At 45.7% G+C, this 26,251-nt stretch overlaps 2 protein-coding genes across 2 annotated transcripts in view; both read left to right on the top strand.

The window, feature by feature from the left end:
* The first annotated feature begins 227 nt into the window (after window positions 1-227).
* afg1lb (AFG1 like ATPase b) lies at window positions 228-23,376 on the top strand. Its single transcript, XM_040161400.2, has 13 exons — window positions 228-822; window positions 1,043-1,323; window positions 4,529-4,613; window positions 4,704-4,805; window positions 5,060-5,187; window positions 8,189-8,288; window positions 12,037-12,095; window positions 19,032-19,114; window positions 19,833-19,903; window positions 20,361-20,461; window positions 21,289-21,429; window positions 21,883-21,990; window positions 22,408-23,376. Exons 1-13 carry the CDS (start codon window positions 708-710, stop codon window positions 22,552-22,554), a joined length of 1,521 nt encoding a protein of 506 aa, XP_040017334.1. The 5' UTR covers window positions 228-707; the 3' UTR covers window positions 22,555-23,376.
* A 2,325-nt stretch (window positions 23,377-25,701) lies between these two features.
* The window catches only part of foxo3b (forkhead box O3b), a 35,191-nt gene continuing 34,641 nt past the window's right edge, over window positions 25,702-26,251 (top strand). The window contains exon 1 of the mRNA XM_040161391.2: window positions 25,702-26,109. The gene's annotated coding sequence lies outside the window, so the exon portion shown is untranslated. The remainder of the gene's footprint in view (window positions 26,110-26,251) is intronic.

The following is a 26,251-nucleotide window of genomic DNA, read 5'->3' as shown; positions in this document are numbered from 1 at the left end:
TAAAAGACTAAAATGCACATTATATCAGAGAAGTATCATAATTTATTGGTGCTATATATTTGTTTGCGTACTTTTAACATAAAAAACCCGCTAACGCTTGTAAAAGTTTAACAGAACCTTTAATGTTGAAGGCCATTTACGCAACTTCCGATAATGCTTCGCGTCTCACTATAGCGAGCTTGAAAGGCCAGAGAGCTGCAGTTCCGATCAGCTGAAGTTCAGCTGACGTTGGTCGGCCAACAGCCTCCGGGTTTGTTTACAACCTGCCAGTGGGCACATTGGCCATAATCAACTTTTTGGAGAACATACACGACATGCATTTAATCATTTCAAAAGTATGATCAGACCAAGTGTAACGTTATTGCTGCCAAGATATAAGAACACAACTCATCTGCCGTTACGTTTAATTTAAGTGCTTCTGGATTCAATACTTAAACATTATTTATTTAAAGATCATTGACGTGGAAAACGACAAATGTATTCGGATTAATAATAATCCAAAATAAACAACAGAGATCTATTTTGCCCAAAATGTGCAACATTATGTTTTCCTTAGTATTCCTCATAAGTTAAATGAGTTTATTTAAATAAATCGATGGAAAATGGGTTAATATTGGATTTAAACTGAGCTCAAGACTGCCATGCTGGTCTTGTGATTGATATTTGTCATCGTGTTGTCAATAAAGCTTTGGGGATTTTGAAACATCATGGCGGCGTGCATGCTCCCCGCAGCCTCCAGATACTCACTGTTTATTTGTCTAAGAGACAGTTTTCTGACACCGAGGACAATCTACCGACTGTCATCTATTTCTTGTGGAAACGGTGCGTGTCTTTCCGTTATATTATGAGTCAACAGGTTTCAGGTTGTGGGGTAAATGACGTGTTAAAGCCCTCTTCTTGGGTAACTAACTAAAAGTTACACCGTCCATAACCTTTTTAGAATCGCCTTCTCTATCCGATCAGCCGCACCTCACGGTGTGTCGAATGTGAGCTCTGTGTGTCCCCATTTAACAGCGCGTGCTTTTGCTATAATGCTCCCAAGGTTGCACCAGTGGGAGGACATCGTCCACTTCCTCCCCGGAGTCCCCGGCCGCAGACACCTGCGCCTTCAGCGGACACTATGGCCGCCTTGTGCAGCGCGGCTCCCTGAGAGAAGATGCTCTGCAGAAACAGGTTCTCTGGCGGCTGGCTGAGCTGCAGCGCACCATGGAGAACTACAGCAACGACATCTACCTGAATCCACCCCCACGAGGTCAGTGGACGGACGGGAAAGAGTCCCGCGCAATAACAGCTGGAGGCCAGCGTGGTGGACCTGCTGCTGAGGTAAAGGAGTTACACCTTCTATGACGCCGCAGTGTCTATAAACAACTCTAAACACGCCAATCGTGCATCATGATCATAATATCATTAGAGTTACTCCGAGTGAGCCTTGTTTCTAAAGTCAAGTAAAGATCATATTAAATCTATGCACAAACAAGTCTCATAATGTTGTATAATGTCCCCTATGAGTGATATATAATTCCACTGTAAAGCTTCATATACAATGTTGTAATGCACTATTAATATATTATTATTCATTTGAAGAATGGGACTAATAAACAATGATCCTTGCTCAGTGAGTGAGTAGCAATCACGAAATTGTATGCTACTTTACCCTAAAAGTCATGATACAATTCTTTGTGATGTGTTATTAACTTGAAGCATTAAGCATATTTATTAGTTCTTAAAACTCTACTCATACAGTGTTATAAGGAGATTATAACACATCATGAGTATCCTTAAGATGCATTAGAGACAAGTGTGTGTCGATGTGATTAAACATAATCTGATCGTTAAATTTCTAATCATTTAAATTTGTAGATTAAACTGAGCAATACAAGACCACCAGGCCTGCATAACCAAGACCTTGACCAAACATGCAAACGCATCTCAGCCCGTTTTCTGCAGAAGTTTATGATACGTCTTCATCCGTGGGCGGAGTCTGCTCAGTTCTCACAGAGAGGCAAAAAAACAGCCACTGGACCTGTATGTCAACAGGTTAATCTCTGTGACCAATAAAAAAACTCCACCCCCTCATAACAATTATGTCAGGTGGTTGAAATTACAATAAAATGACAGTACGTAAGTTTGTCTGGTCCATCTACTATTTCCTGTTCAATAATGAATTTTCATGCTCTTGACTGAAGTCATGCACCCATTCACCCTTTCACTATTCCCTACATAATATACACTCATTAGAAGTACTCACTGGAAAAGCTGTGCTCTTCTACTGATAGGTGGAAATATTGGAAAACGTTGGGTGATTATATGTTTACCATTTGAGCGACGGCATCGGTTCGTTTCGGGACTCTTTTTCCGTTCTAAAGTCTAGTTGACGTCTTAACGCGGGTCTTCGCGGAGTCCTGCTCAGCTGTACTCCAGTTGTCTCGCTGATTGTGGCCAGCGGGGGCTGGGGTCAAGGGGAGGGTAGGGGGTCTGGGAAGCGTATTGTGCACGTGTAGAGCGGCGTAGTGTCGGGGGGCTGCCGCTGTTTTTAGGTCAGGGGAGCTGACTGTCTAGTACTCGGTGGTGGGAGTTGTTTTGTTGGTTGGTTGGCTGGCACAGGCGAATAGGGTTAGGCAGAGATTTTGGACGGCAGCGGGGCAGACCTCCCGCTGGGCCCGTCCCGGCGCTCCTCTCAGTCTCTCACCGTCTCCATGCAGTAATGAGGGGATCCCCATTGTCTGGGCCATTCTTGTCCTTTTTTGCTTTTGATTCGGGACTCTGACGAATACTTTGGTGTCAGGCTATCAACACCACCGCCCCCTCCCCACTTGCACCTTATTTGCTCTCACACACATACACACACTCTCTGACTGAAGGACTTATGCAATTCATCTGGTTGGAATCAGGTCATACTAATGTCCTTTTGGTGTCTGCTCTCCCTTTTGGTAGAGCCGCCATTGTCCTCGCTAACTGACCAAGGCCGTAAGGAGAACACAATTGACTTAATTTTGACCCGATGTGGCGTGGTTTTGCGGATGGTCGGCCAACAATGGGCCATTGTTTGGAGGGAGCCACTCTCTACAAGTCAGACCTGCAGAGTCCTCCTGTACGCTGGCGCTGGTCTCCAGCAGAATAGTTGTACCGCTGAGACCCAGCCTAGCCTCGTACCATCACTCCTTCTTTAAGCTTTTCCCTGAGAGACACAACGTCTCTGGCCGCAGACGTCCATTTCCAAGCCAAAGTCACCATGTCCTGTCATGTGAACTTTCCCGCTCATGTGCCGGTCGCTATACTCCTCCGGGAGGTGAGACAAGGCCGCAGAGCTCAGCTAGACGGAGTGGCTGTGGGACAGCCTTGTCCTTCTCCACTCTTCCGTGGCAGAAATGGCTTCCAGCCACCGCTGACAATTACCCCGCCATGACAGAGGGCAGCTTGGGAAGTCAGGGAGAAGTCACACACTGTTATGCCAGAGCAGACAGGAAAGGCTTGTTGCTCTTCCAGTATTTCACTCCGGCACAGGACAGGCGACACAGAGGGACGGGGGGGACGGGGCCAGGGAGGGAGAGAGAGCAAGAGAGGATGGGTAACAAGTTTTTTTTTTTTTTTCATTTGGTTTTCAATTGGCTATTGTCTGCATTTGCCAGAGTCAAGCGCTCCTTGAGCGGTGGACACTGGGTACCGACTCCATAAAATAGTTGCTAAATTGAATTTTAAGAGGACAAACCTTTCCATCTGGCGCTTAGTTAATTCCAAAGCTATTCACCGTTGCCCGGTTACAGAGATGGACAACTCTCGACCGCACTGTTGATGGACCCGGTGTTAAACAATTCTCATTTGTTCTCTTACATGGAAATATGTTGCAAGTTATCGTTGCACATCATGATTTAAACTGAGGCCACATGTGTTTTCATGGCTCAGAGACATTTCACTATACTTGATATTCTCAGCTCGGTCACAGAGAAGACGTTTCTTTTTTCTTTTCTTTTTTTTTTTAAAGCGGGGACCTTTTGATGATACGAGGCAGGCAGCACAATGACTTCCAGCGGTACCTCAATGCAACAGTACCGTATCACAATTAGCAGCGCTAAACAGGCTGCACAGACAAGTCCACTCCATCTCGAATGGAGCCTCATCCAGTCCTCTCCGTTTTGTCTGACAAATCCCCCCATTGTTCCTCTGATGATGCTTTTCTTTCGTGGGAACCCTGGCTTGTCTTGTTGATTAGATCCCCTTTGTCTTCCTCCCCTGCAGTGGGCCAGTCTGGAGAATGTGAAACCTCACACTGTAGTGGTGGCTTAATGCCTCAGCATACTTTGTTTATTAAACGATGGATCAGTCTTGTATGTTAATGAATATAACGTAGTTTATGTAGGTCACCAGCTATGGTGGTTGGTCTTTTAATCGGGAATTTATTTTATACAACCAGGGTGCTTTATATTAAACTGCGTTACACTATTGTTTGGGATGAGCGGCTGTTAAAATATGTTTATTTAAAACAAACGTACTTTCGTCAAGTCCTCAATCTCTCTCTGTCTCCCCAAAGGAGGAACCCTCTCCACCACCAGCACCACCACCACCACCGCCTCCACCACCGCCTCCCAAAGGCTTCTACATCTATGGAGATGTTGGTAGGATCACAAAAGAAATAAATACTACTCTCTATGGTGCTAAATTCTACAAGGAGTTGCAACAATTGCTTTTTCTTGAATCCCTCTCAGGCACAGGGAAGACCATGCTCATGGATATGTTTTATTCCCACGTGGAAAACACTCGTAAAAAGAGAGTCCACTTCAATGGCTTCATGTTGGACATCCACAAAAGTGAGTGCTATCCCTCCCCCTCCACAGCGGCAAGCGCTGAAGATCTGCCAGCTTGACTTCACAGAAGTTAATGACTCCTCGCGCGCCGCAAATCCTATATTTATATCCCTCTGTTTGTCCTGAAGCCCCGCTGCTAATTGTCTACCATTATGCATACAACCGAAATTACCTCTTTATTCAGTATTGTCATTGGGTCTGGGTTGCCAATGCAGGTGTGCTTTAAGATGTGCCTGACACTTGTGTCCTGCTTAAAGGGATACACGGGAGGAGACAAAGCCTGCCAAAGAGAAGGCCAGGGGAAACGTTCACCTGTGACCCCATATCACCGGTTGCCATGGAGATCAGCAATGAAGTTTGCCTGTTGTGTTTTGATGAGTTTCAGGTGAGCGAGTTTGTTACTGTGTGTGTGTGTGTGTGTGTGTGTGTGTGTGTGTGTGTGTGTGTTCTTAAAACCTGCTCCTTAGTTGCAAGTAGCAAACCACATCAACCGCATACGTTTGATTAAACAGTACTAATCTGACAAGAGTGCTAAGTAAATATACTGCTAGTAAAAGTTTATATTCAATAATGAAAAAAATTGACTGGCTAGGATGATTAAAAATTAATACCAATGTAGTCTTTCAAATTAAACTCTTAGCTCTTGGAGCATATTATGTGTCGGTTGGATGCATAATGTCTCATGACATTAAAAAAAAAATCCCAAACGACCACGATGCTGAACAATATCCTGATTAGGTAAAGTGATGTTCCAGATAAACAGACCTACAGTCATGCTAGGTCATCATTTGGTCCTTATCCAGAGGGAAAGGCAAGCCATCATGAGATATGTTGGAGATTAAAACCAAACACAAAGCCAGCATTAGTTGGATGCCACAGGAGTTGCGTCAGGCGTATATAACTCAAGAATTGAGTGTTTTTAATTCAATTAAAGTCAGTGTCTTTCCTGTCTGAACAACTGGGTCCTAACCTCACAAACACAGGACTGAGGACACCTAGTGGCCGTTTTGGATACAACAATGTTATAAAATTGTAGATGGCCTCCAGTGACAATGAAACAAACCGAGTCGCCGATAGTTTTTTAAAATATCATTTGGAGAAATGAAAGGCACCGTCAGCCATTAGCGTCACAGGACTTGTTGTTATTTTACTCGCCACTACTGCAGCCCGATAGCTGGTCGCTCCCCGAGGAGAGAAAGACGCGCGCTTTGGCGTCCGTCATTAGCCAGCCGAACACATCTGTTAGCGGCACAATGTCCTTCCCCTTACTGATATCATTACAGTTAATGCCAGCAGGTCAGAGGTCACGGAAGGTGCGCTTGCTCCCTCTAATCACTCTCTACGCGTCTGTAAGGATCAAGAGCTGCTCCTTTCATCCACTCCGTCTTTCTCATTTTAAACCGCGGCGCTGTTTGTGCGCTCTCATTGATTCGTTTTGTTTGCCGTCGCTGTTTTTTTCGCGCGCCGACTGTTGCTACCGGTGAATGGAGGGGAAAACAAGCAGACATGTGCACGTTGTTTGTGATGCATAAACAAGAGGCTGCGAGGTTGGGAGAGTCGGGGGGGGGGAAATCTATACCAATCAGCATCCTCCTCCACTCAGCCATGCAAATGAGGCTCTGGGTATCAGTCGCACTCTCCCGCTTCCTTAAGTGAGTGGAGCTAGAAAGCGACTGGCGGCGGCGGCGGGTCAGATGGATCTTATCCTCTTAAATGCTAATGACATTTCTCCATTCTCTTCATTAGCGCCGTGCCATTATCAGTAATTTGTAACCCCCCCCCCCCCCTCCCTCCGTCCTTTTACAGCCCCCAACCGGCTCCCCCTTAATGAACACTCGCCATTGAGAGGTCCCGCGATGGAAAGATGGGAAGAGAGCGAGGAAGTAAGACGAGAAGAGTGAGAAGGAAACGCTCGAGCGCCATTGTCTCGGGGCACCGTGCAACCTCTGTCAAATTGCTCATAGGTTGTGTACATAAAGAGGTGTAACATCAAAAGAGGTTTAATTCTGCACCCGTGTGCCTCGCTGTAAACTGACAGCCGCTGGAGTAATTGGATGCTCATTTAAATATCGGCATTGGCTGACGGCGATTGCGCCATTATTTTTGTGTTCCACAAGTGCTACATCAGTCCCCTCCACCTTCCTCATTCTGTGGGTACCCATTCTCTTCCCCTCTCCCCCAACTCATTCAGCAATCAATATTGCCCCTCATACTATGCCCATGTTGAGGGCACATGAATAAACAAATCCAGGTTGTATAAAAGGTCATTTTTTAAATGATTCTTTTGAAATGAAAATAAAATCCTGCGGTCGGAGGAAATGGGGGCCCCTTCAGAGAAACACACAGCCTTGGCTTCTGTTGATTCTCATTACCCGCACACACACACACTCTCTCACACACACACACACACACACACACACTCATTTCATGCCCCGAGCCACCTCTCCTTAACAAAATCAAGGCTTTAACACAAATGTTAATCAAGTATTGGCAAGGGCAGTGGGGCTAATATGCAAAAGCAGACGACTCTCCAGAGAATGAAAAGAGGCATATGGTGTGGGTATAGCCATCAGAAGTACCTGTTCTATACAGGAGGGCTAGAGGAGAGGGACAGAAGTCCTCCCGCTATTCGAGACATCCCAGTTCTTAGGATATTAGCTAAGTAACTTCACATGTGTTTCAATTCATTTAAAAGGTGGCTTGTTTTCTGTGAAATATTTCTCCTTTAAAAAAAAGCTGCGGTCACGTAGTATAATATGATACATCAGGCGCGTCAGACATTCTACATACTGCTTTGACTACCGTGCAAAAGAACAACAGAGGTGAGAGAGAGAGACAGATAACCAACACAAGTGAGAGCACTGGATCACTACTGCAAAGGTCAGAGCTCTTCATTTAGCGTCCTTGCTGCAGTGTCGTCAACGACCATTTCTCATTGTGGACTCGTGGAAATAATGTAGATGGAAAAAGCCAGCGGACATTTGGATTGGTGTATAATCGCCGCGTGGAGCTCATACAACGCGCACCCTTTCATACGGGCGCTTGCGTAGAAGCCTCATCTGCCATTGTGACTTCATCCCGTTTTCTTCCACTTGTTTCCTCGCTGGCGTTCAATCATTCTCACGTCCGCTCAGGTTATTAGCTCACTGGCCGCTGCCTTGCCGCGGCTACTTGTCCTCAGTAGAAGTGGTCTGAGGCGTGTGTGTGTGTGTGTGTGTGTGTGTGTATAGGCCGTGACCAGACACAAAGGGATTGCCCACCTGAATGACCCTAATCAACATGGAGTGTTGATGGCGCGGTTTGACCGTTTTTAGAGGCACACCGGTACGTGAATTATGAGCGTTCATGAATGCCTCTTCTCTTCTTCTCTGGTTCTGCCGCGCCAGGTGACCGACGTCGCCGACGCCATGATCCTGAAGCAGCTGTTTGAGACGCTGTTCGAGACCGGCGTGGTGGTGGTGGCCACCTCCAACCGACCCCCTGATGGTAGGACCACTGGTGTGCAAGCACACGGCACAGCACTGCTAAGTGCGTTCGCCATCAGGACGTAAGCTAATAGTCCTTCACACGGCCTTTCAGAAGCGTTCTGGGATTCAGTATCTCGACGCTTTGACCTGCGGACTGTTGGCATAGCGGACAACCCGCTCCCACTCCGGCCAGCATCCTTTCTCACGCCGTCTTTAATCTGTTGATATGTTGCTGACTGAAGCCACAATCAAGTTTTATTGCATAAAGATGCCCTTCAACCCGTTTGTCAAATCATAGATAATAATGGAACAGAAGGTTATGGCCAGAAAAACGTGAACCAACCAAATTATAAGTGCAGCGTATTTCCCTGCTGTTAAGTTAAAATAATGAAATCTGCTTTTGCAACAAGAACCACAGAACCAGAAAAAGACTTTCACCACTTCAACAATGGAAATCTACGGAAACTTTTTTGAAGTCGGCAGTGAAACATTGTCAGGCTACAAGAGCTCAGGCCCCCACGAAGGTCAATCTGGTCCACGTGACACTATTCCTCTCCACATTATTGATAAAAGATCAGGGGCCTCATTTAAAAACGTTGCGTATGCACAAAAGAAGGCGTACGCAGCTCTCTACGCAATAATTGGTATTTATAAAAAGCAAACCCGACGGATAAATGTGCGGTCCTTCACGCAAGCTCAGACCCATACGTACGCACAAAAACGGGTGAATTGAGAACCGTCGGCAAATGCAAGAAACACGCAAACGTGTGTGAAAGTGTGTAAAACTAGACTGTTGTGTAAAGGAAATGCCAATACTGCCTCTCCATAAATAACACGAACACGTGTTTGATCGATCTGCAGCGTAAAACAAACAGAAATACAAATGAACACATTTTCAAAAAGAAAAGTGAAATATGTTCTGCAATAATATCGGCATGTTATGCAATTCATCCTCAAAACACAGCTGTTGCTTGTCAGATGCAATCAAATGGAATAAAAAGCCATAATGCCGTCACAATGCGTAATGACGCTGATGGCTGATCTTGCTCTTAGAAGACGTGGCACATGGAAGGATTCGCGCTGTAGTGCAGCCCACCATCGGCCTGTTTAAGGGCAGATGGCGCTGCCTCGGCTGCACTGGAGGGACGTTGTTGTTTACTCCTGAAAATGTGAGCTAAATCGTGATGCGCTGTGCTACATAATGTGGCACAGCTTCCAAACGTGCCTCGACCCCCTTGACGCCGATGTTGGCCCAGACCCTGTCCCCGATCCCCGATCATTGCCGCCAGTCTCTCATCAAGAGGGGACAGCTCCGGCGTCCCCTTTCCCCCCCGTGGCAGACACACTTTGGCGATGGCGCGATAAACGCTTTTTTGCATCCACTTTGATGTCAGGCCATTTTTTCTTTATTTCGGCCACGGCCCGAGGTTGTGAGGCTGCAGCGCTGCTCTGCAACCTTTTGCCACTCAAGTGCCTTTTTGGCATTAGTGACGTCCATACTGTGCCTCCAAAGAGCATTTTACTTCTCCCTCCCACCTCGCCAATGATCATTTCAACTTCACACTGAGTGAAGTTGCTTTTCTTCGTTTTCGTGTTAGTCATGATTTCGCAATCGATGAATATTCATTTGTGGGCGTTCCACAGACTATATATGGGCAACATGAAGCCGCAAAAGCTGCGCTGCATTTAGAAGTGATTGTGATTTATTAAGGGAAAACTGTAGGAGGTGCGTGTGCACGGTTTTATAAGTCTGAATATTTCTGTGCGTACGCACGTCCTATGTTTCATCCGTACGCCACTTCTGGCGCAAATCCTACGCAAGATTTTATAAATGAGGCCCTGGCCAGTCGTTTTCCCGACAAATAGACAATATAACACAAGTAACGATGCCACAACCCTGAAGGTCCTCTTAGTGACGACACACGCCACCTACCTGCAGCTGAAATACCAAGTTTATATTCCCCGGAACATCAATGTCAGCCTCGCCTCCCCTTAAACCCGCCGCATTATTCACCTGCTTTGCATACATCTCCATTACTCACTTAATGTTCACTTAATTCATTTATTCAGAAGTGCTTGGCTCCAGCAAGGAGCGATTGTGTTTCACGAGGCCGCGCCGAGCTCCGTCCTGTCAACAGCAAACACGGCGAGGAAAAAGGCTCGGAACATTTGGTACAGCGCTCACTTTTCGAGGCATCACAACGACCCTTAAACAAGCTTTGATGTCGCATTTGCCGGCGGTGCAGCGGGCCGGAGGAAGAATGAGCAAGGCGGTGATCAAGGTGGAGATAAATGCACAATGTGCCATCTCAGGTCTTTCTTTCTTGTCGTGGTCTCAAAGTCTTGAGTGGGTAGAAGTGGATGGCAGCAAGATGGCTCTGCGAGACAAAGACGCCGGCTCTGATATTTACCAGCTATTAAGAACAAAGCGCAGAAACCGTTGCAAACTTGATAGAGAGGCTACTTGGTATTAATTACATGGTTAATGGAACACTGAAAGCCATAAGAGACAACTGGACATGAAAGGCATACGTTTCCCATCTTTATTGATGTGGAGATCTCGGTATCAAACGGCCCTGGATGTGTTTTGAGGGGGATATTTAGGAAAACCGCCTAAAGTAGCATTTTATTGTTTTTATACGCTGGAGGAGTTTAATTGGATTTAGTGGGGTTAGATGAATAAATGGTGTGTTTTTTTGGAGTGGAACACCCTCGGTGCATGTAGTTTACATTAAAGGCGGTGAGTCGGTTCAATTATTCAGTAATTTAACCAGTAATAATTGTCTTCGTCAGCACCATTGGTTGCATTTATGTTAAGCAATATACAGTACAACGTCATTATTAAACCCCCCCGATGAGGGATTATCATAATAGTCCTTTAAAACACAAAATGATTGATTTAGCTTACACGTTTTACTGTCTTAAAGACATTTGACATTTTGGAAAATATGCTTAAATGCTTTGCTTTATACCTCTAAGAGTTACACATTAAGATGATAAGTCTGTACAAACAAAGTGTAAATTGACACTTTGAGTGATGATCATTAGCAGGAAATCTCTGTAACCTATAACTAAATCCACACTGTCCAGTGTCCGTGCTGCTGTCCTCTGTCTTCCCGGATGTCACTGCGTCTCCTGACACAGCGTGGGAAGGAAATCCGGCGTTTTGTCTGAAAGTTTTGAACTATTTCCCGGCAGCAGCCGCCGTGCGTCGTGGATCACAATACAGGAGTTTTCAGCGAGCGCGTCGCCTCCGAGTCTACTGTCCGTAATAAGCTTGAGCCCAAACATCAACATCAAGTGCTTGTTTACGGTCTCGGTCGGAGGGAGCTTAAGCCTCGCCATGTGTCCGTGGGTGTGCGTCTTTGTGCGCGCTGTGTGTGTGTGTGTGTGTGTGTGTGTGTGTGTGTGTGTGTGAATCCCTATCTGTTTTATCCGTCTATCAGGGATGCTACTTCAGATGTAATTTGTTCCAGCCGAGCTAATTGAAACATCTATTCAGGGAGCTGCTGCGGACATTGTCCGCGCTGAAAAGGCGACGGTCCTTTCTCCCGCCACCATTGTTTGGGAATGTAATGAATTTTATGTTGCTGCCGCTGCCGGTAGAGAAATCCATTTTTCTCTCCTGGTCCCAGTCCTTTTGTCGTGCCTCCCCACCCATCCTTCAGTTCATCAAAAGCCACTTTATCTGCCAATCTGCGGCGAGGGAATGACATTATTAGGAGGCTAAACAGCAGCTCTAATACAAGCCCTCCCTCCTCTTTCAGATCTGTACAAAAACGGACTTCAGAGGGACACCTTCCTACCTTTCATCGACGTGCTAAAGGTAGAGACAAAGTCATCCCTCTCTCTTGTCTGGTTAATTAATTCATTTGTCTATCTCACACACGCGCACACACACACACACACACACACACACGCGGTTGCATGTGCGCCTCATCCCTCTGTGTCCGTCTTGCAAGTTGCCATTTAGTGGTTTGATGTTGTGTGCTTCCCGGATGCCTCGCGCAGTGTCACAAAGCTGTCTTTGATCATACCAGGCCTCGGGGAGGAAGGAAAGGGAGCGAGGGAGCACAGGTAATGTGAAAGAGAGACAGGCGGATGAGCTGAGTGACTGACCCAGACTGCTTGCATTTCAAAAGTAAAGGGGAGGAGGGGGAGGAGGAGGAGGGGGAGGGGGGGGGGGGGGGGGTGGAAGGGGAGGCGAGAGGAGATGAGCGATGTGGTGGTTAGCATTTCCAGCAAAAAATCTGCTTTGCAATTTAAGCAGGTAGCACCATTATCCCGGCTGCATCTCAGGCGATCATTGATGTGTTTGGAGTGATCATGATCATAAATAATTGCATAATAATTTCCTGTCATGCATTTTGCAGCAGAGGAGGGCAGCATTCTTGCACCTTTTATTGGTATTTAGTCTAAACAGTAATGGCAATAACCAACTGAAGCGTATGAGGCCACAAATGTGCCGTGGCTTCTTAGACTATATATTAGAAAAACTTACTTAAAGCAAACTAAGGTCATGTAAAATGTGTGTACATTTTTTTCAGCAAAGGTCTTGCTGAATTACACCAATATAATTGAGTAGAAAAAAACACTGTTCTTCTGAAAATGAGTTTCATTTCATGGCTTTTAACATTTAAATAATAATAGTAAAGCACAACACTGGTGCTCTTAACAACCGTGCCAGTTATGATCATTAGAGCTCCACTTTATCTTTATCAAACACACACCAACGTACGCGCACTACAACCCTTGGGGGGGTGGCGGGGAGGGGGGGTCCTGGAGTCACGCTGCTCCCCACCCACTCTTCCGGCAGCACCCTTGCCCTCTCTAATCCACCCTTATCAAGGTCCTGAATGCCTGTTGTCCCTTTCTGCCCCGAACCAACCTCCTCTCTTTCAGGGTTCCATGTTCCCCTTTGTGAGGCCATCTGGTTTTTGGGGTTGGGGTTGGGGGGGGGGGGGGGGGGGGTTCGCTCTCCCCAGCTGACCGTCCTGTGAAGTTAGAGCATGTTTTAGCGAGGTCACGCCGCTAACTAGCTGACCCTTGGTGGATTGAATTAATGCTGGCAGGGTCCTCCTCCCTGGTGCAGCGCGCCTGCCTGTGCTTCCATAGCGGGAGAGGGAGTGAATGAGGGTGTTAAAAAAAAAAAGTACGAAAATAGCCTCTGACCTCTCCTCCCTATCACCTGAGCCGGAGTGCGAGAGGTCTGCTGCTTGTGTCCGCCTGGGTTGACATCTGTATTTAACTATTGACTTCTGATTAGTTTGGACCCCCTTTCCTCTCAAATCCATCATCCCCTAGTTTCCTTGTGGCAGTAAAAGGAACTAATTAAATCAAGTAGAAATGTTCTGGTTGACTCACTTGCCAGACATGGGAAGCACGTCATCTCCCCAAACCTAAAAGTCTCTTGCTGCTTTTTCGATTTTTAGTACCTTTTCTAGTTTGTCCATCCACTCAGTCATTTGTAATTTCTTGTCCTTTTAGTGTCTCTGTGTAGACTACATCAGGGAACCCATTCAGTTGTTGGGGCTTTTTTTTCCCTCTCTTTGTAGCCATGGCAGAGCTCAGAGTTCTGCAAAATACAGGGTTTAAGGGCTTTTTTTTAATGGATACCGCGAGTATTGTAACGAAGACACTCTTTCTCTCTCACAAACTGTCCTCCCTCTCCACTCCACTCCTCGTCGCCCATCCTCTCTCTAGCCCTCCATCCCCGCTCTTTATTCTATTACTATCCCTGCTCGCTGGCTTTACTTACCCAAGGTCAGGCCTCTGTATTTTGGTAGCATAGTGACTTTACAATGCCTGCCGAGGGGAGGAAAACATGACAACAACCCTGAGGCCATTTTGAGTATCTGCGTTTCCGGCTGTTTTTAACCTTTCTTTTGATCCACTCTCCTTCCCCTTTTTTTTGCCTTATTGTTAATAATTGCTGTGTGCTGTGCGGTTGCTGATGAGATTTAAAAAAAAAAAAAAAAAAAAACGGGATGATAAAGAAAGGAAAGTGAAGACTGAGAGGGCCGTGGTCCTCCAATGGAGACCTTGGTGAGGAGGACTGCCTGTGAAGAGCCTGCCAGTTCAAATCAAATTAATGTTGATATTTGATGACTCTCGTTGTCTTCCACAGCGCTTAATGGCGGGGCCGTGCCGCTCTCATTATGCCTCGAGGGCGTACCTCACTTTTTCATATTAGTGCCTCGCCTCGGCAAAACCGAACAATTAATACGGGGCAAATCTGTTTTTTCTCCGTTTGATCGCAATGAATGAGTTCCAGTATTTATCGCCTAATTTGGGATCGATCCAGTTACCCGCCGCATGGCCGATGTCTTCCCACTGTTTTATTGTAAGCGCGTGAAATGTGTTTGATCGAGCACAAAGGCGCTTTATTCGCTCCAGTATGTGTTGATTTGTAAAGCAGGCCACCTGCAATGTGAAGGCAACGGTTAATTCAGAGATGTCGCCGAGCCTCATTAACATGTATATTTAAAACCTCTGTCCGACTCTCGATCGAGCCGCTCGCCTCTTGATGTTCTGCCTTGTTGTCACATTTGTAATATCGTAATATCGGGTGTACTGTGTGCTCATGACATTATTCAGTCCTAACACTCAGTATGATGAACGCTTTCTAGATGTTATGGGTGGAAAGAGATTCTCTTTTTATGAAGATACACTTGTTTACAGGAGCATAAGCAGATCTTTCACATCTCAGTAATAGATTGTTGGTGACGTTAGTACTCACATAACACAACTGTCAGGTAAAAAGGAAACTACATGAAATTGATAATAGTGGCGGACTAAAAAACAAATTGATAAATGTAAAGAAAAGAGTATTTAGTGTGTGTTTACTGCAGATAGTGAATAATAATAATAAGACAACTAATTAACATCACCCGCTTCGCCAGATGCAAGATGTGTCACTCCTGATCACAATACTCTTAATACTAAAAAACACTGTTGCACCGTTTTGTTGCAAAGTGAAACTAGTGAACCATCTGAGGTTTGAGAGTCTCTCATCTCTGCTTGAGGCCAGCGTCTCTAAATCTAAACCGCTACTCTCTAATTTCCAAAAGAACGGCGGGTGGTTTTTGGACCGGGGAGACGACGGAGTTCCGCTGTATTTTACATTGCGTGTGTCAACAGTCCATCGTCAACCTGCCTCCTTGTCGAGGGGGGACCCGCTCAGCCTGTGAAGGTCGAGGCTGAGTCGACGCCACACCGGATCGAGCCCATTCAGCGCGGCTCAGGGCCGAAGCGCTTCGCCGCCGTTGGCCAGGTGCAGGTAGCGGCGACTCCACGCGGATTTCGGGGGGGGGGGGGGGGTCTGGTTTTGGGCCCCATTTGGAGCTCGAGAGGGGTTGAGGGTGGGGGGTCCAGTGGGGTCCGGGATCCCGAAAAGGTGGGGCCTGCAACTCAAAAGATGTTTCCCCAAGAGGAGCGGGCGAGGCAGGGGGAGGTTGTGAGAACGACCCCTCAGAACAAACCGTCGCTGGCCCAAGGCGGTCACACTTTAAGGGAATAGATCATTAGGTGTAATTAGGGTGTTCACATTGTCACGTACCCCCCCCCCACCCCTCCCTCCCGTCCTCCCTCCTCCTCCCCGGCTGCCCAAGAATGAATAAAATCACCAGATACACCCCCACTCGCACACACACAGCAGCTCCCGAGTTACTGAAAACACTTTGATGTCAGAAGAGTCGTCCAGAACTTGCCGGCATAAAGGCAGTGTTTTAAGCTTTCTCTCTTTCCTCCCCCGTCTCTCTCGACCCCTCCATCCCTCCCGCCCCCTTTTCTTCTGTCCTTCCACACAAGGCTGTAAGACACACATGGTTGAATGGACGACAACCTTTCTCCCCCGTCCCCCCTTCGTCTCTTTTTCAGCCTTCCCACCCCGCATTTCTTTGAGGCCTGGTCAATTCTCTGGGCCAAACAAAAAAAAGCATCAAATGTTTTCTGCTGCCGGGTAATGAGGGAGTGGACCTCATCAGGGCCCAATAGTCAGCTATCCTTGGCTTTTGTTGCAGCTCAATAGCACCGCGCTCTTTGAAAAAACTCAAAAGCAACTTTTTGAGGAGTAAAGGACGGAGGGAGATATGGCGTGTAGAGGGAGCGGGCGCTGGAGGGGGTTATGGGATGGGGGGGGCAGCGACAAATAAAAAAAAGAAGGAAAAAAGCCACTCTGTTTTTATGCTAAGCGGCTGTCCAGAGAGAGCAGTGGACGGCTTGGACAATGACATGATTGGAGCTACATGTGTTTGGATGACTTTCTTCTAAAGAGACTGTGATTCTCATGTCTGTCATCTCGCTCTCGCTCTCGCTCTCTCTCTCTTTTCAGCCCCTCTTGTGTCCGTGAGCTTGTAAACGCCGTCGAGCGAGTGGTGGAACTCTTAATGCTTCCACGCTGCGTCTCTGTGGGCCGGCCGCGTATGGGACTAGTTTTCACACCACTCGTACAAAAAGCCAATGTTACGGCGTGACTATTGGCGAGAATTTAAAAAAAGGAACTGTTGAGTTATTTCTTTACTAATTGAATCTGTCAATTTCATTCTTTTTTAAATTAGAGTTAGGTATTAAAAATGTCAGAAAATAATTGAGAAACGCCCTTGATAAATGCTCAATGTGACCACCACAGATTGCTCTTATTGTGCAACCAGCAGTTCAAAACCCCCAAAATATTCCGTTTGCCATGAAAATGACATATTCTTTTGAGAAGGGGGAAAAAAAAAAAAATTAGCCAGTTTCCAATGCAGTTTTCCCACAGCTCAAGGGTAACTTTTTGGGGGCAATTGTTCAATTATAAAGTTTCAGCCAATTCAGTTTGTGTTAATCAACTCAACAATTTAGGTTCAGGTGAGTTGGACTTCACTTTATCTTGAGCCACTTTTCCAAATAGAAAAGTATTTTTAGAACAGCTAAAGTCAACACAGGCCTTAGCGTACGGAAGAAATTGGTCATTTGACCATTGCAATATAAAAAACAATCCAGATTAATAGTGTCTGTTATATTTGGTTCATTAGGCGCAAATGTAATTTGGAGTAAGTGAGTTAACTGAGCAGGTATCGTCAAAAAGTGACTTCAACATGACATCTTTAGCGTGTATATATGTTCCTCCATGGATGGATAGATATCTATATTGTTGCTGTCCTGCTGTACGGCACGACATACAGAATAAGCCGAGTGGGAGACACTAAGTGGCCAACTAGACTGAGTGAGTGTGTGAGGGGAGGGTGGAGGTGTGGGGGGGGGGGATCACAATGCGTGGGCGGATGAAATCTTGGAGGAGTGAGAACTTGACAATCCCCTCAAGATGGCTAATCAAGTAATGACCTGCAAGGCCTCGGCCTTATCTGATTATTAATAACCAATGGAATCATCACCGCTGATTGTGTTTCCAGTCCTCCCGTCTTTCTGTCCCTCTCTCTCTCTCTCTCTCTCTCTTATTTGCGCCTCGTCTTCTCCGTCAAGCGAAATGCATCCACCGCCTTTTACCGCAGGTGGAGACGGCGGAAGAAAAAGACAAACTGAGACTCTTAATGATGTGGCTGCGATAGTGACAAGTTTTTTTTTGTTGTTTTTTTTCTCCCCCCGATTTCGGAGGGACTATTTACCGGTTGGCGGGGTCACAGTAGGTTGATGAAATGACACCTCCCTATTGTGCGTGGGGGAGGGCGAGTTTGTCAGGTTGTTATTAAGCCTGATTCAGCCAATTGGCTCAGAGTGGGAACCCCCCGTTTGTGTGAGCGGACACGGAGATAAAAAGTTGACAGCGGAGAAGAATAGACTATTTCCGTCCCCTTGCTATGTGATGATTACTAATTATCCTGCAGCTTAAGAGGGCCAGTGGTAGAAATTCGCTGATTTCATAATTTCCCCCCCCCCCCCCGAGCTGTCGTTACTCAGTCAGCCGGCTTTGATGGGATGATATTCAATTCTTTTCTTCTCTTTGATAGAACGCTGGAGATGATGATTACAGTTTGTGGTGCTCTCCCTGACATGAATCCTGTTGACGTTTTACACTATGCGGAAAAGTTTGAACCCTGCATCACAAGTTCAGCCCGCTGAAACACACTTGAATGGCTGCAGGAACAATAGATCGGCTCCATAAACCACGAAGACGCGTCACGGCAGTGACTTGCTGTTGAATTTGTTAACTTTTTTTCTTATTTGCTCTTTTTGTCCTCGACAGACGAGAAGTAGAGAACTGTATATTTATATTGTTGTCGCAGACTAAATTTTCTCAGGCTGAGAGTAACGAATAGACACCTTCGCACAAACTGTGACTCAAACAAAAACCCAATTGGAAATCACTGAATTTTAGTGAAAGTTGGTGCCACACTGAAATAACATAAATAAGCACAAGTTGGGGCTATTGCGTATTTCCTGACCGTATGAGATGATACAAAATGATGATATAAAAGGGGGGAAGTTGCAACGTGTTGCAGAAAAACAAAAGCATTGTTGGTTTTGTTCTTTTCAATGGATTTTTTTGAGAAGAAATTAAAATAGAAATACTATTTCCATACATGCAGGGAAATGTGTGAAAAAAATATGTATAATGTAAAAAAAATATAACCTACTCTAATAGAGTGTCTTAACTAAAATGTCTTATGTATGTTATGTGATAATTATTACCCTAAAGTTATACTTTTCCTTCAAGCATTTCTTTTAAATATAGACTGGCTTACTTTGAATATTTACTGTTGAGCGACTTTTCATTTGTCTTACTGTATGTCTGTGTTTTGTGTTAATGTTTGTGCGTGTGCAGGAGTACTGCCACACAATCCGTCTCGACTCGGGTACCGACTACAGGAGGCTGAACAACGCTGCAGCCGTAAAACACTACTACCTGTAAGACACACACACACACACACACTCACACACACTGATAATGCATCCAGCTCAACTCTAAAGCTGAGCAGAGGTCTGGTAAAGAGTCAACATTAACTTGCATCCACAACATGCGCACGCACACACACACACACACGCACACACACAGGAAATGTTTTTGCACATCATCGAGAATTTTTTTTTTTAAAGGGCAGAAAGAGATACACAAATGGGGAGAAACAATCTCTGAGATGTATAAAGAGCCTCATTACCACGAGCGATCCATGAAAAGAGGAAAGAGGAATCAATAGAACATGAGAAAAAGGTAGAGATTTAAAAGCCAGCTTTCTATCTGCGTCATTACGCGCACGCTGTTAGGAGCGAGGTATGAATGGCACCGCTGTGGCTCATCGCCGTATTGGAGCTTTCAAGTGCTTTCGTCCTTTCTCTGTATGTAAAAAGAGCACAACACCCGTTATTACATTGAGTTAAAACACAATCCCAATAACAGACACAAACACGCGCACTATACAATCTCATTTGACGTGTATTCACAGGCTAATGCTCAGGTTTAGAGCCCGACATCCTATTTTTTTTACCCGTTTGGAGTGAAAAGCTAAGTACGCCCATCCTCCGGCGCACTCTTTTCCTGCCATCGTTTGATGTGGCCACTTCAACGTTATTAATGTCCTTTTTCCTTTTTGTCTTCTCCGGTGTGTTGCGCGTGCGTCTTGTTCAGCTCGGGGGAGCCTGGCGCGGCGGCCTTCCTGGATGCGCTGTTCGAGGAGCTGGCCTCGGGTCAAAAGAGCGGTAGGGAAGTTAACGCCATCTTCAGACGACGCGTACTGCGTGTGTACTGTCAATAATTTACTCTGATGCCAAACTCTTCAGTGATAAGGTATATAAGGTAGTCATCTCTACAGCCAATTACTCCTGAACTTAACAAATCACATCGGTTTAAAAAAAAATAAGCACGACAGGTAAGAGGAAAATGTTTTATGGTTGCGCAGTAACATTTATGGGGGGGGTTTTCAAACACATTTTAATTTTACAAATTGATTACAACTGTTTTTTCTTGTACTGATCCATCTGAAACCTCTGGACAAATTGTAGAGAAATCTGCATATTAAATTAATTAAAGCGGGAGAAAATGAGGAGGATTTTCCCCATGTTTAGGATTAATTCATTTCTTAGTAGATGTATTTTTAATAGGATTCAACTGTTACAGTTTGACGATATTTGTATTATTGGGTGTGTGTTTCCATAGTTACAGGCCCTCGGTTGCTCACAGTTCTGGGCAGAGACGTGAGGCTGGAAAAGACCTGTGGCTCCATCGCTGACTGTAGTTTTGATGAGCTGTGTGGCAAAGTGAGTGTTTTATCCTGATTTGTTTGGTCTTATAATCCTGTGATTGTAAAACAACACTGAGAATTAGTATAGTTGTCCTCAACGTTTGTCCTCAATGTGTTTTCAACCCACGTTACAAGAAAAAGACAACGTAAATGAGTAATTGCAGTAAAGGTACACTTACGATGCAGGAAGGGCGCACAGATTTTACTTGCACGCACGCTCACTCAGACAGACACACACGGACACAGTTCATTCTCACACACACAATCCACTCACCACTAATCAAAACTGCTCAAATTCAAAGCACTTCTCTTGCCTCTTTATTATGCTGTTTCTTCCCGCCTGTGTGTACTTATTGTCCAAGCCAGTGCTCTTAAGCTGAATCACCTTCCCTCAATCTCAGTACTATTTTCTGCTCAATGTCAAAAAGCAGTCTATTGACGATTTAGTGAATATTTAAGCCTGTTGTGTCTCAAATAAAGCAGCGCGGTACATCAATCTGCCGCGCGTGTTCAAGCCTCAAGCCTGATGGACAGCGGTGAGCTTTTGCAGGCATCTGAGCTTCAAGGCTCCCTCTTCCATCCGACGACATGCCGCACGTTGGCATGTCCACTTTCATTTTGAGAGCACTCATCCTGAATGGCAGAGCGACCAAGGACAGGGACTGAACATCAGCCCGAGGCTTTCGCACAAGATGCCCCATCGTACAGCCGATGCAGCCACACTGCAGCACTCACATTGTGGGCGCGCGTGCATCTGCGCCATTCGGAAAGCATTTACCCTCCGTTCTGCGACGTGCCGCTGTCGTTCAGAAGCTCTTGTAACACGCTCGCTTGTTTTCTCAGCCTCTGGGTGCCAGCGACTACCTGGAAATGGCGCGGCTCTTTGACACGGTATTCATTCGCCACGTTCCGATCCTGACGCTGACCCTGAAGGACCAGGCCAGGCGCTTCACCACCCTCGTTGACAACTTCTACGACAACAAGGTGCCCCATCCGATTGAAAAACTGAAGTGTAACGTGTCGCGCCACCCATCCGGGGTTCTGTGAGGCCGCGTGCAGCCCGAAGAGCACCTGAGCAGACACCGTGACCACGAACGTTGCAGCTCCAGTTAGACTGTGCATGCTGCAGCCCATAGCTCAAGACCTCGTCCCAGCCGTCATTCAATAGCCTCCACGCACACCGCTCACACGACCCGTCAGATCGGCTCTCTTCTCGATGGCCGTTCAGAACCACGTACAGTAAAACAACCAGACATGAAAACAGTTTCTTCTCGCAGGTCATCACATGGATGCATAAATGCACGTATATGTTTAAGAGCCACCTATGTAGTGTACGTATAAAAAAAACTGTTCACGTTATCATTAATAATAGAGAAAGTAACCTTGATCAATAATTCAGACATTCCTCTGTCTCTGTTATTCCCCTTCATGCACCAGGTGAGAGTGGTGCTGCTGGCAGCTTCGCCTTTAGAGCGGCTGTTTGTCCACACCGGAGGGGACAATGAGAGGGACAGACAACTGCTGGATGACCTGGGCCTCAGCGGGGTAAAGCTATAACCATCACTTCCTCTCACTAACGAATGCAAGCTATTCTAAAGACCGCAACATCTGTAAATCACAGCACTGTTTTCTCTTTAAACGATTCGTCAAACTTTATTTCAGACTCAGGGTCCAGATAACGTTAAATAGAATCAAATAAAATACCTCCTTTCAGTTCAGTTGCCATCATAGATGGCTGCACTTTAATTAGAATAAAAGTCATAAAAACTGACACATGACATTGTGGGTGTGAGTATTCCTGAAAAAAAGAGGCTGTTGCTCTCACATTGATCCTGCGTGTCCAGGAATCAAAGCAGCCACCTTTTGCTGCCGCTATCCAGTTCCTCTGCCCGAAATAAGTTTCATTTTGAGTTTGATTTGAGTGTGTCAGCCATTCACACCGGCCTCGGTTCCCCTCTTCAGGAGGCCGCCGAGCGCCTCACGCTGTTCACGGCCGAGGAGGAGATCTTTGCCTTCCAAAGGACCGTCTCCAGACTGACGGAGATGCAAACGGAGTCCTACTGGATGAAGGGAGACCGCAGACACACCAGGAAACCCACCAGCACCTGACATCCACCGCTGACCGCCTCATAATCACATAAACCTCCAGACAGCGAATGCTGCTCAAGAGAAGTTCAGAATCAGCGCGAGGAAAAAAAAAAGACTTGATAGCCGCAGTAAATATATAGCAAAAAAAAATGAAACCTGTCTTGGATTTAGATCCGACTGATCTCATGCATGTGTGTTGTACCTTTTTTACTGTGTGGTCCTCTTCTAAGAGGAGTGCTCTCTCCCCCTTGTGGAATATTTTCTTTAAAGAATATGGAAACCTCCCCAACATGTTGAAACGACAAGGGAAACAGGTGTTCTCACTCACCTCGGAGCAGTTGGCTGCCTCCCTCTGGTGGACAAATGTGAGAATTGTTTTCAAGAACAATTTTTGTTCTCTGTGGTATGTGTAAATTTACGTTACATTACAGGTAATTTAGCTGACGCTTTTATCCAAAGCGACTTTTTAACCCATGGTGTTTACATTTTTGCCCGGGGGAGCAATTATTAATAATTAAGACAAACACAAACTTCACTACATTTACAAATTGTCGATGTTTCTTTTAAGTGTAAGAGTTGACAAAATGTGATAATTTCAGAGTAGGAAAATTGCTATTTATATTTAATTACTCTGCATTGGAGGGGCCTCTTCTATGTGTTTTTCTTGTCACCCTACAAAAATATATAAATATATACTGGAGCCATGCAGACATATTTGATACTTTTGACAGTTTGATTAAGGTAAAAGATTTTCTGTTTCTGTGTTTAACGATTCAAAATGTATATGACAAACACCACAACGCTTAAATTGCAATATAATTAAAAGAAAAATATAAGCAGGAACATCTTCCGTTTTTCATCTCTAGTTACAATGGGCAGATATTTTGTGTGTGCGGTTGTGGAGATTCCTGCCGAGTGCCTGTAGGTGGCAGCAGAGCGCAACACATTGCTACAAGGTTTGTTATTGCGTCCATCTAAGGATGAGGTCATTGTAGTGCACCATTCTAGCCTGGACCAGCCCCTGATAACTACAGTCACAACGGCCAGCAACACCTACATCATCCAAACCGCGTGCATTGTAGAAGATACTGGGTTTACACCAAGCAGCTGAAGTACAAGCACCCCAGAGTAAAGATTGTGTGCAGGTGTGCGCACGGATGCATGCACATGTCTGTTTTTTCGTCTATGGGTCCTGCAGCAACGCTGCGTTATAGCTCTCAAAGGGGCTTCTAAGGCAGAGTTATCTTTTCCCGTGCGAAATATAGTGGCCAAATGCCAGGCGTGCTGCAGCGGGGTATCGATGGTGAACGTCTGGTTTCATATGACGACACACTGCTCAAAAAAAACAACCTGGAAACTTAAATATGCAGGTACAAAACTAAGAATGTCCAAAATGTCTGTAGGCTTCAGACGAGGAGGGGGAGCTCGATGGGATGCACTCAATAATGAAATACTGGTGCTCTTGAAGGAAAGGGGTTGAACTCTTCAAAGAGAATACCCAAAGAGCACTGCAGGCAGCCCCATGTACAGAAACATTAGCGATGGGATTTTTGACAAAGACAAATTTTATAGTAGTACAATAGTTTCAAACTCTACAGGTCTGCTTATTGTTTGTTTAAAAGGAAACCAAATGAATCCTATTCTTTACTCAATAGGCACTAAAACCACTTATCTTTATCTGTACTTAAAATATCTTGGGCGGGTACAGTTGACTACATAACACATTTCTCCACACGCACACACACACACACACACACACACACACACACATTCTCAGACACCACAACCTCCCTCTGTACATCCAGTGAATGGTTAACTGTATACTGTGGGAGACAAACTGCTGCATCAGGTATTCTCTTTGATGTGAAGGGGAACAAAAACCAGCACACAATATGTGGTACAGCCACCGACTCTCTGCCTGTAAGCCTGTACAGTATTCAGGCTCCAGACTCTGTACACGAGCGTCTGTGTTCTGGGCCAATCTGCCTGGTTGAATAGAAGTCACTGAACACAATTACACAATAATGTGCGGCTATTTGAGAGCGCATGGAAATAAGGAATAAAAGGAAATGAACTGCAATAATTGCCCAAAACATACAATAACTGTAATATCCTAAATTGATATTATACATCATCGTGATGTCAAATAGTTAGAAAAAAGACGCTATGCATTGAAGTATCACATACATCAAATAAATCCATGATGTCATTCAGAAGGGACACTTCATTATGATCAGCTGCCGACGCGCATTCCGGCACACATACCACGAGCACGCGCATGCTAGACGCGCACCGTGCATGGCAGCCCTCGAAACAAAGAAGACCTGGACGAGGCTGTTTTGATCCGTAGGACGGGGAGGGGAGAGAGGGGGGGCGCGGAGGAGGAGGGAGGGAAGGGGGAGAGAGGGGTCCAGAACATCATTTTCAGGATGGAGCAGCATCTAGGATTTCTCCCATCACCTCTGGTTAGTGAACGGGATGACGTCATCCTGATCAAGGTGGGAAGGGCTCCAGAAGGGGGGGCGTGGCCTGAGCACCGCGACGGACATGATTGACAAACTGGTGCGCCGATTAAAGGCACAGCAGAGGGTGACGTGAACGTACAAAAAGACATAGTGTCCAGCGTGTGGACGGACTTTGTCAATGAACTGAATAACTGAATGAGAAAATGTGTCCGAACTTCTGAGTGGCACTGCGGGTTAAAGCTAAAATCAGAGCAGGTTTTTCAAATGTTTTCTTTTAGAAGCACTTTCATGTCAGCAACATATGTATGACACGTGTTTTAATACACATGCACATACAAATACAATGTGTACAAAGTACAAGTACAAATTTAGTCATTAAAAAATGACATGAAGTTCAGAAGACTATCGGTCAACTTACTTCTCGGAAAAAGTTATGAATGTTTTTTGATTGATTAATTGATAATGACAGGTGTTCATTCACTTACAGTTCTCAGTAGCTTAAGAAAAAAGTAATAAATGGATAGCACAGCAAAACACCTTCAGTGCCTCCCCAGTCAAAACATTAAAAAAAAACAAATAATAATAAGAAATTCTAAAATAAATGTCACCAACATGTCAAGACGTGTCCCAGCTCCGTCCCGTTGGACTGTGTCTCTTTAAAAGGCGATCCCGTGCGCAGGATGCAGGGGGCTGGCCCTCGATTAGACTCCCATCCGCGTGTTTGCGTATGCACGTACGTGATTGTACGCGTGTGAGCGGGCGTGCATGTGAACGTGTGCGCGTGCACGTACGTGCATGTACGTGTGTGTGTGTGTGTGTGTGTGTGTGTGTGTGTGTGTGTGTGTGTGTGTGCGGGCGCGCGCTGCGTGGAGATACAGTAGTAACCCGTGTGAGTGAGGCGGCTGCCTTATATTGTGCATCGACGCTGGCTCGCGCTGCGTACTTTCAACGTGTCCCGGCATCGCGGAGCGCACTTGAGGAGCAGAAGGAGGAAAGAGTCAAGATGGCATCTGGAAGTGAACGATCCGGGATCTGATCTCTCTTTGGGGATTTTCTTTTTCTTTTCTTTTTTTTGGGGGGGGGGGCACCACGCAGCACATTACCGGCCGTGGTAGGTATTTTATTTGACAGAGGGATGATGATGATGAGCTTTCAGCACTTTCTCCTCAGGCATCGGACACCAGTGGGAGGATTCGGACGCGTGCACCAGGACGCTTTTTTTTGCGTAGAGCTCCTAATCGTGAACATATAGT

The sequence above is a fragment of the Gasterosteus aculeatus genome, chromosome 18 (assembly GCF_964276395.1).
Source record: "Gasterosteus aculeatus chromosome 18, fGasAcu3.hap1.1, whole genome shotgun sequence".
Lineage (NCBI taxonomy): Eukaryota > Metazoa > Chordata > Actinopteri > Perciformes > Gasterosteidae > Gasterosteus > Gasterosteus aculeatus.
The sequence above is the reverse complement of the archived record's forward strand: the minus strand, read 5'-3'. Positions and strand labels throughout refer to the sequence as shown.